This window comes from Stegastes partitus, unplaced genomic scaffold, assembly GCF_000690725.1.
Source record: "Stegastes partitus isolate 25-593 unplaced genomic scaffold, Stegastes_partitus-1.0.2 Scaffold281, whole genome shotgun sequence".
Lineage (NCBI taxonomy): Eukaryota > Metazoa > Chordata > Actinopteri > Pomacentridae > Stegastes > Stegastes partitus.
In genome coordinates this window covers 60,320-71,836 of record NW_007578012.1, presented here as the reverse complement: position 1 = coordinate 71,836, position 11,517 = coordinate 60,320, and the positions used below count along the sequence as shown (strand labels likewise).

At 42.0% G+C, this 11,517-nt stretch overlaps 1 protein-coding gene across 2 annotated transcripts; it reads right to left on the bottom strand.

The window, feature by feature from the left end:
* Positions 1-1,453: 1,453 nt before the first annotated feature.
* Positions 1,454-10,122, bottom strand: twf2b (twinfilin actin-binding protein 2b). 2 transcript variants are annotated; one of them, XM_008282664.1, is made up of 11 exons: positions 10,035-10,122; positions 9,158-9,235; positions 8,890-9,068; positions 7,438-7,533; positions 7,262-7,366; positions 7,153-7,167; positions 7,026-7,067; positions 6,818-6,943; positions 6,523-6,673; positions 2,960-3,081; positions 1,454-2,848 (listed from the first exon to the last, which is right to left on the bottom strand). In XM_008282664.1, the coding sequence occupies exons 1-11, from the start codon at positions 10,057-10,059 to the stop codon at positions 2,681-2,683; spliced, it is 1,107 nt and encodes a 368-aa protein (XP_008280886.1). In that variant the 5' UTR covers positions 10,060-10,122; the 3' UTR covers positions 1,454-2,680. The 2 variants fall into 2 exon arrangements, with proteins under 2 accessions (XP_008280886.1, XP_008280887.1); XM_008282665.1 differs by lacking the exon at positions 7,153-7,167.
* Positions 10,123-11,517: the final 1,395 nt, after the last annotated feature.

Sequence of the window (11,517 nt, the reverse complement as noted above, 5' to 3'; positions counted from 1 at the left end):
GATAGATAGATAGATAGATAGATAGATAGATAGATAGATAGATAGATAGATAGATAGATAGATAGATTTTTATAATTTAGCATTTAAACAAATAAACAAATGCACATGTGCATAAAAACTGTACCACATGTTAAATTTTGAAAAAATAAGCACACTCTGCAAATTGAAGCTGAATGTAGAAGCCAGATGGTAAAAATAAATTAGAATAATATCATAAATTCATAATCACATAAGTCTGTTTTTCAGTGCTGGAAATCAAAAGAACACAAACTTGTCAATATTAAATAGATCATTTGATAACTGATTAATCAGTTTTTGTACTTTATTAAAGAAAAAAGTCAACGTTTCTGATTCCAGCTTCTTAAATGTGAATAATATCTTTGTGTTGTGGAAAAACAAGAACTGATCAACTCATGTCACCATTTTATCACTTTTTCCACATCAAACAACTCACAATTAATCAAGGAAATAACTGAGTTACTAGTCAATAATGAGAATGATAATTAGCTGAAAAGCAGCTTTATAAAGCAAAATGACATTGTACAGCATTGTGTCACAATAAAAAAAAAATAAAAAGGCTCTTAAGATGTGCTTAGGTTGCATAAAGTGCCTCCATTTTTATATGATTATTATTTTAATAATGTCTAAATAAGTTAATGTATAGCTAAATATATTTAATTCCAGTGTTGTTTAGATTTTGTTTGATTTCTTTCATCACTTCATTGACATATTTTCAGCCTCTTAAGGCTTCACCGCCTGCCTGCACTAATGTGTGCCGCATTCAAGCTCACTGGAAACAAACCATGACTCTGCATTTCTGACATAACTCCTGTACAGTTTCGGCTTTACAGTCGATTGCTGGCTTTATGTCCACAGGCTCCATGGAACACAGTTGATGAACAGCACACCATTTGCTTCGTGTTCGATAGTAAACCAAACACCGTGTCATATCACCCAAACATCCAACCGCTCATTTAATTCCATGACTAATTCCCTGAAGACTTGTGAGGCCTGTGATTATCTCTTTTATTATCTCTTTCAACATTTATGTCATCAAGAACATTCATCTGGTCCTGCTAATTTGTTTTCCTAGAAGTGAACCAAACTGTGTCATATCTGAGTCAGTTTGGATTCACAGTCAAGGTTCATCAAAAGCCACCACAGTTCCCATGTGCAGAGATAATGACTACTTGAAAGCTGCTCTTCAGCTCTGAACCCTGTTTCCAAGAAAAAATGTTCACATCAACCATGTTTCCCGTGAGGTATGAAAGCAGCAGAACGCGCAGCTGAAGGCTTCTGAGTACAGAGGCTTCCTGGAAAACACACACAACAAATTGACCTCTACTACTGAGCCATGAGCCCTGCTGCTGCCTGCCTGCATGACTGTATAGCTGCCACTCACACGCATATACGTTCACAGGGACGGAAATGAGGACAGGCAAAGGCTAGGAAATACAGAAAATGCTTTATTGTAGAACCATGTAAAACAACAGCCCCCTTCTGAGCGCAGCCAAACCTCGATCAGATGACCGATGAAGGCAACTGTAAATGTGACGTGAATGAATTTATATCTGGAGAAGCGTGATCCGTGGGAACAGCATAAGCAATATAAAGAGTAATCCGCCATAAAGCAGAAATGTCACAGCAATTTCTCACTGATCTCAATGAGCTGAATCAATTCTAAGTGAAGTAATCAAAAAAAGAAAAGTAGAGTGCGGAGCGGGGAGGTGACGACAGTGCTTTCATTGAGCAATTGGCAAATGTAAATCAAATGAATATCAGAGGCCTCACTCTTCATTAAAAGTAACCCTTTAACCCTTTAACATCTGGCCCTGTAAGCGTGTCATATTTCATACCCTTGAGGTTTTCTACATCCTCAGTGTGGTCTATATTTTTTTTGATGTATACAATCAGACATGTGCAGTGCACCGATAATCCACCGTAGATCGTAATTCATGCACCAGAAATGCCAGATGTAGCATAAGTGATACAAACTAAATGCAAATTGATATTAACTTTTTTGTTGTTGTCGTCAGAAGGTTCAATAAACACTCCAGTTTCAAAAAATGTGGATTTTCTGCCAATTATTTCACGGTTCAGGTTTTACGTGGTTTGTTTTCATCTGAAGTCACAGCTCAAAGCGGTGACACTTCCTTTCGATTAAGTTCGACACATCACTGCAACTTTAACTTTTTTACTCATTGTTTTTGTGAAGGCAGGCTAGCTGGTTTATGCTAAGCTAGGCTAAACTAGCTGCTGGTTGTAGCTTCAACAGCTTTATCTACCTGTATCACATCTCTGGCTTCTCTGCTGCATTCACTGGGAATATTTTTGATATTGTGTGCATTATTTCATACAGTCTGACATATTTGGTAACTTCTGAAGCACATGGATCTCTGCTAGAACCTCAGTGACAATGTTCTGGATCTGCACAAACTTTGGCTGCACAGCAGGGAATTTATATCTGCAAAACGATGCAACGCCAACGTAAAAATGTGCAGATCTAGAAAGTTTATTCATGAATACACTCTGCTTTATGGTGGATCCTCATTTTCAGGGTGAAAGGTATGTCTTTGAGTAAAAATAAAGAAGCAATGGCTAGAAGCTAAACAGTCAAATAACAAGTCAATTCTTAGATATTGTGTCAGTTTGCTTGTGTGTTTACGAGTGTGTGTGGTGTCTAATTTTCTTCCCCGTTCTCCCCCGCACCCTTGATGAGGCGTTTGTTGCCCCTCTTCCCTCCTGGTCCGCGGGGCTTGGCAAAGGCCTGCTTTAAGGTGTGCTCCATTGGGTGGACCTCCTCATACAGGAAGTCTTCTGTCAGACCGTCACCACTGTCTATTTCCATCTATGCAAATGCAGAGAGAAGATTGGACAGTGTATGTAAATCCCGGCGTCCTTGATGACAGTGAAACCACCGGTTGTTTGTCTCTCTGTGGGTGATTCGGCAGACTTGTACCTTTTTGATGACGTCCAGCTGGTAGTCTCTCTCCACCTCATCCAGTAGCCTGTTCTTACAGCTGGAGTACAGCATCCGTTCCTTGATGCTACAGGTGTAGCCAGGCATTGAATATATGAACACTGGAACAGACATGAACAGCTGCTCAACTAATGTACATCAGTTTTTGCTCTGTTAAGCCTCTTTGGTCATTTGACACAGAAACCTGAATCAGATATTAAAGTTAACATGAACAGTCTGTATTACATACAAATGAACACGTGAATGCCAGGTGCAGTTCCTCGAATGGCCACTTGAGGCTGGCTCCAAAATTGAGTCATTGACCCTCATCTTAAAACGCCCAACTTCACAGCAAAAATGACCATGTTTACAACCTGGCACCAAAAGTGGTCCTAGTCTCTGTAGCTAATTTCCCTGTTCGGGTCAACTGTACAGCGGTGGATCGTTTACATAACTCACCCGTTTAAAGTGTATCAAGGCTGAAAGTTATGCATAGTTAAGGCTGGCAGGTGGGTGCCGTCATAGGACAAGAAACTTTTGCATGGTTCACTTCAGCTCCATTAACACTCCACCTTTGTTTTTTGTGTCATGTTTTGGATTAGCTGTGGGGTCGACCAAATCAGGGACTGCCGAAATAGAAACCACCACAATAAGCATCAGAACTGCTGTTCAGGAACCCTATGTGTGTGTCGTCCATCTTTGTATACGGTCTATTGTTAGAACCAGCGGGAAAACAGCGAAACATCCAACAGCTAAACAGAGGAAGACTACTCCCCAGGAAACAAAGCTCTGAGAAACATTTAGAGATGTACAGGTCGTCACTGTGAGAAGTTTAGCATCTAAAAGGTGCATTACGTTGATTTTTGACTTTGACTGTATATGTAGTTTCACTCCCGCCCACCAAAAGGTAAGGTGTTGCAACACCACTGAAATACACTTTAATATGTATCATAGACTACATAAAAGCCCATCCATTGGTTTGTGGACTTTTGTTCTGAAGTTTAGCACTTAGCCATTTTGTTCTCTTGAAGCTGGACGTGATGATTGAGAGGTGGATCTGACTTATGGATGCCAATATGTTTGTCGTAGCCACACCCCAAAGCACACCTTGTTTTACTCTTTGATTGACTCTAAATGGGACCATATCTTGCTAAATGAACACCATGCTGTTTTAAAGGAAACTTGTGTGATGAGTATGAACTTGTTTTATTATTTGTGAGGATCTTTGCCTCTCGTTTGGTGCTGGGGTTTTTCGGCTGGGGGTGTGTTTGTGGTCCAGGCTGGACGGGGCTGGCTGGAGGAGGATGCTCCCACACTCAGGCACCTGCAGCTTATCTGGTGATGAGGCACTGGTTAAAGCCTCACTCCACCTCCAGTGCCAGACGATTATCGACTCTCTGAGCGGTACTTCAGGCCGCTAGCTCTCGTGTGTGTTCCTTCGTGAGTTTTGCTTGAAGCTAGTTTCTTGAGTAACCTCCAGTGGATCGCTGCCCAGCCTTCACCCAGCCACTCCTAACCCGCCTGCACTCAGCCCCACGAGTTTTGGATTCCGGTTCACGAGCACTGACACCATATTCCCCTCCAGCACGCCTCCACAGAACCCCAGACCCCCCACCTTGGATCCCACTCCCTGCTTCCTGGTGTCCCTCACTCCTAGCTCCCTGAATAAAACCTTTAATTATTGTTTAACCTGTCTCCCTCTCGCTTTTGCGTCCAAACTTCCACCACAAGGCTTCTAAGCCGTCACAGATTGGGACTATAAACTCATTAAAAAAACTGTTTACTAAGGTAACAAATCCATTGAGAAGTAGAGTCATTTTCTCATAGACCTCCATAGAGTCTGACTTCTTTTTCCAACCAGAGATGTTGCCCCCTGCTGGCCATCGGAAAGACTACACGCACATTCTGTGTTGCTTCACTTCTCAGACCTGAGGCTGTCATTTATTTACAGTCTGTGGTGTGTGCACGATAAGTAAATGCATCATTGTTCACTCAGGCCGATGTTCGGTGCTAATTCAGGTTGCCTTCAGTTCAGTTACTTGTCCCAGCTGTTACACTGAGTTCAGTTGCACAACTGCTGTAAATGAGGATAGAACGGCTCGGCAGCTTGTTCTGCACAGTGGAGTATCAGGTTCTTGTTTCTGTGACGTCTTTAAATACGTTTTAGTGAAGGGCGAGGCGTGCGGTAAATTGCACTGATATGATTCAGTCAGTGATGACTCAGTCTTGTTAATTCACTTTGAACATTCATTCATACATGTACTAAACATCTCGAATATGGAGCACGGCTGGTGAATATAAAAGCCACTCTACTTTTAGCTCTACTTAGTTCAATTCCTGTCTTCTCCTTGTTCATACACAAAGTGGAGTTTCTGTGCGATGGATTGTTAATACTTGGCTATGTTCAGAGAGTTTGCATGCTCCCACAGATCCTTCACCCCACATCTCCCCTCTCTTTCCATGGAGCATGAGCAGGACACGGTACTGCTGCATCGGTGCGAGCCAGTTTGTGCCCCATTTGTCCTGAGTCTTTTCCTAAAAGTTTTCCTTGAGCTTGATGGAAAACATCATGAAGCCAAGGACAGATGTGAAGACAGTCATGGAGCTAAAAGAATCCAAGTCCAGTCTGGAATCTGACATCCTGCGTCTCCACATGGTCCTCCAGCTGCAGTCCATCAGACAGAAAAGCCCTGCAGAGGATCATCAGAGGAGCTGAGAGGGTCATCGGAGTTTCCCTCACCTCTGTCCAAGAACTTTCCTCAGAGCTGCTGCAGGAGCAGGATGCTAAACACTGTCAGGGACTCCTCAGACCCTCTCCATGATCTGTTTGAACCGCTACCATCAGCGTTAAAGGAAGAACCTCCAGACTGATCAACAGCTTCATTCCACCAGCTGTCAGAATGCTGAACTGCTGATCCAGATGTGCAAACACTTGTTTATTTAAATTGCTTTAAGTTATTGAATCCTGAAGAAACGCTCTCTCATCTTGCTTGTACTACTGTGCATGTACAGCAACATGACAATAAACTTGATTTGATTTGTAATCATGTGACAGTGGACAGTGATGATGTGAGTTTGCTTTGAATGCTGCCACTGCAAGGAATTCTGGGACAGCACAACCTTCAATTTCCTTTTGGACCAGTGATTCCTAGGCTAAAACAGATCAGAAAAGGAAGAACTGAAGCAGCTTTTCTTAGCAGTTGGAAAGTTCCAGAGAGCATTGCCACACAGTTAAGACCTGTTCTGAGCAAAAAGTGCAACTTAGATCAGAAGTACAAAAAGATCAGCCTGCAGACTGTACGGAGATATTCACAGATTTCGACCGTGTATTAAATTAGAATCACGTACTCCATCTCTGCAGCTTTAAGCATGAGGTTGGCTCTTGACATGGAGTCACTTGACAAGAAGACGAAGTTATGGGACATACTGAGACTAACATCCAAATTTAGAATTTCTGTATGATTGTTGTGGAGCTCCATCCCGTCTTATGACACCTTAAAGTACATTTATAGAATCTTTATCAGATACTGAATAAGTAGAGGCACTGATGACAGTTTACTGACCCAGCGCCTCCTGCAGCTGGCCCTGGTGGGAATGTTTGAAGATGAAGAAGTGGTATCTGGGCGAATCCGTGGGAATCCTGTAAGGAAGCTCGTGGGTTTCTGTAGCTTTGGTGTGAACCAGCTCAATGGTCTCTTTCTCTACATCCAGCCTCTGCAACACAACATACACAAGCAAGCTTTGTTCAGGGGTCAGGTCACGTACAACCAATTTCTCTGCATTTCTACAGCTATAGTGTCGCAGGAAGTGTGTTGCACTTTGCACACCGTGTAATGAGTAATAAATATTTTCTGTCACCAGCTGTATGTAGTTGATGCGCTTCTGCTTGAGCTGCTGCAGAGCTCGTTTGGCCTCTTCTTGTAAAGGGAACGCAAGACCCTGAAGAGTCTGTGCCCTTTTGTCTAAGCCAAACTCCATCGTGACCTAGAGGGGAAGAAAGAAATACGATATATTTCTACTGGTTTCTACACAGAAAAATTACGTCTGTACAGAGAACTTAACAAACCCTCGCCCGTGCCGTTGGAGTCCCGATTCGTCTGCGTTCATCCTGTGGACATAAGAGACACCTTTTATAAACCTGTCCCTCCCCAAAGCACACTTGAATCCTTGGATCAGAAAGAAAATCAACTCACCCATACGACTTTATCCTGCAGGGGAAGAAGTGGAACACGTAATTCCCACAACAACTTAGGTTTGTGGTTCTTATTATATTTAGACAAAAATGCACTTTCTCATGTGTACCTCTGTGACTTTGATTCGTTGTAGCTCCTGCTCGGCTGCTGTGAGTGGAGCTGGGGAGGAGCAGGAGGAGTTGTGTCGCAGGTATCCCTGGAAGCAAAGGTCATCCTGCAAACAGAGGGACGCCATCAGTGAGAACGTTCACTGATCAGTCACTGTGCTGCAGGGATTTTACAAACCTCGACTGTGCCAAACATCTCGTCTTTGATGTGGCCTCCTCCAAACTCTTTCTTCAGTGTGGCACGAGTCGCTGCGTACACCATCTTCTGCCTCACCTGGAGGACACCAGGACAGACACAATGAACATTAACCAGTTATTACAGCCTATAGGAGTCTGCATTTCTTTGGCTTTCTATAGTCCGTAACTAGATTTTGGATTTAGCATTTTTGTGTGTTGTTCTGAAAGACGGTTTGATAGTTTTTTTTAAAACCAACGTCCACGAAAGTAAAACTATTTTCCTTCCTGCTGTGTCAGATTCTGTTCCTGCAGAGTTAGAAGGTTGTTTTCAAATTCATCTGCTGAAAGTTTGTCTATACTTACCTTAATGGGAATTTAACATCCTTATATACAAGTTTGATAACATTAAAATCAAATTAGACACAAATTATTATTTAAAGATTAATATTTTTGGAGCAGATCTTCAAATAGAATAATCTAAAGTACTCCTAAACACAACAGCTTTTTCTGTTGGCTTTATGTAATTTGTGATCAGGTATTAATGTTTATTTTTGGTAGAAACTGATATTTAAAGGCAGTAGTGTGAAGTAACTAAGAACATTTACTTTGTGTACTACTTTTTACATCTACTTCACCACAATTCAGGCAAATATTGAACTTTTTACTCCACTACATTCATTTTATAATTTCAGTCATCAGTTACTTTACCAATTCAGATTCATAATACAAAATATAATCAACAAATAAGTTATTATGCAGTAGTTTTATTAGATGAAAGATAAAACCTTATTTATCTCTACAGGGAACAAACTACCTGTCAGTGAATGAAGTGATTAAAATCAGCTTCACCTGCATTAAAGTGATGAACACATGAACGTATCAACAAATATAAAATACTCATTCTAAAATGCGTGATGCAGTACTTTCGTGTGTGCTACTATAAGAATTACTTTTGTACTTCAAGGTAAGTAAAACTGTGAATGCAAGACTTTTACTAACAGTATTTCTACACTGTGGTTTTGTTATTTTTACCAAAGTACATGATTTGACTCATACTTCCTCAGTTTAAAGGTTAATTAATAGGTAAATTAAATTGGTGTTTTTCCTTCTTGTTCTCTCTGCATTTGAAAAGTGTGGAACTAAAGCTAAAGCCAGTCTCTCATTCGTTTGATTGCTGGGTTTGGATTCAAATTCAAAGCTTCAAATGTGTTTCCTGCAGGTTTTGTGTAAAAGCATGTTAATAAAGATATTCTCAAAATCTTTGTTTCCGTGTGTGATCAGTGAATCTAAGCATAAATTTAAAATGTGCACAAACAGAGAATTTAGTTGCATCCTTTAGTGAAGTCTTGTCTACATTTCCACTTTATAACTGTGTTGTGTAGTTGTTGCTCTGTTGTTAATTTAATTGTGATTACAGAGTGGCTGAACTTGACTGACGGCTGATCACACGTACTGGTGACTGGTCAGGTGACCAGGCGATGAAGATCCACTCGTATCCCTGTGCATTCTGGGAGTCCAGACGGTAGAGGATGTAGCAAGGCTCCTGCGGTGTGAGCAGAGGAAGCAGGAACTGATCGTAGTCCTTGTCCCAGGTCTGCGCTGGTTCCCTGCATGAATCCAGCACCAGCTCCTCTGTGGAAAGAACAAACATCTCATCTCTGGGACTCAGTCGGGTGTGGGGTCACTTCTGTCACATGCTTCTGAATACGAGAAACATTCACCGTTTCTGATGATGATCTTCATTATTCTGATGGCACCTCCCCTCGCTCGGGCCAGAAACTCTTTCAGCTCAGATGTTGCTGAAGTAACCAGATATAAGGCAGACAAGTCAAAACTGAGGATGGGGGGTTGAAAGCAAGTGAGACAGAGTTGGGTAAGTAAGAACCTGTGACTCCACTTCAGGGAGAAAATTTGATCCTCTGCCAGGTAGTCACACTATCACCTAAAGTGACTCATGGAGCGGACGTATGCAGCAAAGAACCGCTGACAGATTCGAGTTCGACTGATGAAGCAGCTTCATTATTCCTCACTTTTTTTTAAAGCCCTGGATGTTATTTTATCACGTAATGCTTGATTTAGCTATGTGTTGTACTCCCTTCTTCTCCCTCGCCATGGTTACCAAACACAGTCCTCTCATAAATGATGTAAGATCAGGTGAGAAAGGTGAGAGAGGTATGCTTCCGTCAACCCGCCCCTCTACGCTCCGATTACCAAATGCCATAACACACATACGTGCACGCTGCTAATAAACTGCTTCTGAATATCTGCAGGTGCTGCTCATCACTGATATCACATATTTCCTGAATAAGTCTAAAACAGGTTGATTTTCGATATCATAAATGTTTAACCTCTACAGCTCACAGTTATTTATTTTTACACAGGAGACATGAAGTTGATGAGGTCACCACTTCATCTGAAAAGCAGCTTTTGGAGCAAAACATGAAACACCAGAGAACATCCTCAGTGAGGCTGTGAAGTTATTTGGTGCAGCTTGAAGGTTTTCATAAAGAAAAATAAGAATTAAAAAAAAAAACATTCAAATTGAACTTGGGGACAGCTCGATAAGTTTCCATCCAGAAAACAACAAGTGCTACTTACCGTTGATTCCGGTTTGGTGTGACATCTTTTGGCAGTCAGTTTTCACCGTTCCACACTCCTCTCATGCAACAAGGACCAGGTCCAGGTCTCTGTGTCCTCGCTCCTCTTGCTCAGCAGGTAGGCTGCCTCTCCACTGATGGCAGACAGATGGACCCACGCGCACCAGTGACACAAACGCCTCGAGGGCGACTCGGGAGCTTCCTAACACTTGAAACACAATCTGCGGAACTGTGGCTGATGAGTAATAACGTGCCTGTCAGTGGATATGCCACCCTGACCACTGATCTAAAACTCTTTGCGTATCGATGACCACATCTTTAATAGTCTCGGCGGGGGAGGCTTGTCGCCGGTCACATACTGTTCCCGTGCTGTACCCTGTGTGAGGCTGTGCAGAAGCCTCAGTGTTTTCAGATGCTGTGCCACATGTAATGACATTTTATCACTCATTCACATAGAGTGGCTGATCAGCTCGAGCAGACGCAACGGCATGATCTCAAATTCCAGCCACCTGGTCACAGAAATGTGACACCCAGTGAGAATCTGAGCGGGGAGGGGTGTCCAGGTATTAGTGGTTCGTATATTTTGTGCTTTTGATTGACAAGGTTGCCTTTAACAGTTAATAAAAAGGCAAAAAAAAGGGCAGAAGCCTTAAACGACTCCTTATTCTACAGTATGACAGGAAGAGGTTTCTTATGACAAGATAGAAATGCTGCTAATACATAAGTGTGACACAAAGAGCTCGTTAGAATTGGCTCTGAACATTCTTTATCAATGGATCTATCACTAACAAACTCACTCAGATATCACAAATGAAGGAGAGCACAGTCACTGGTGGGGCAGATGGAACACGTTGGTTAAAAAGTTGGTAAAAATGTGCCATGTGACTCCCTAAATTAAACTATCACACCTTATTTCCTCTGTTTGTCCTTCCACACTCGCCTTTTAGCACACATGCGGAGGTGGGTGAGAGAAAGATAAGTGTGTACCTGTGAGGTTACCTGTGATGGGATCATCCATTATTCACTCAGTGGTGAGTACACAACCCAAGCATCTATACATTATTCAACATGGCTCCCACCCCTCTCCTCCGACTTCAGGAAGACACACTTTATGTGCACAAAACACCTGTTGATCAAACTGAATAAAGGCGCCCGCATTTCTGTCGCGTTCACACGTGTGTTCACAGATTAGCCGACGGACTTTTGTTTGCATCGGTTAGTGCAGAGTCATTGTTGTGACAGTCGCCGGTACACTAATCCTACAATCATCCAAAAAGGTAACTTTAGAAACACACTTAATTATTTATGGTGTTTAAGGTTGTAATGGTACATATACAAAGAGCAGCTTTACCATAATCAGTGTTTCGAATTAGAAAAAAATGGGAAAATTGACATTTTCTTACTGAATGCGCCCCATCTGTTGGCGCTATATGAAGCTAAAAGACTCCGTCAATTAGTGACTCAATAGAATATGATTTGACAAA

What these genes read in the sequence shown, in the direction of transcription:
- twf2b (XM_008282664.1), bottom strand. Translation starts at nt 10,059, where the DNA reads ATGTCACACCAAACCGGAATCAACG. An exon ending in ACACCAAACCGGAATCAACG is followed by an intron (nt 9,236 to 10,034) that starts GTAAGTAGCACT and finishes TGGTTACTTCAG; the next exon opens with CAACATCTGAGCTGAAAGAG. An exon ending in GAAGATCATCATCAGAAACG is followed by an intron (nt 9,069 to 9,157) that starts GTGAATGTTTCT and finishes TTCTTTCCACAG; the next exon opens with AGGAGCTGGTGCTGGATTCA.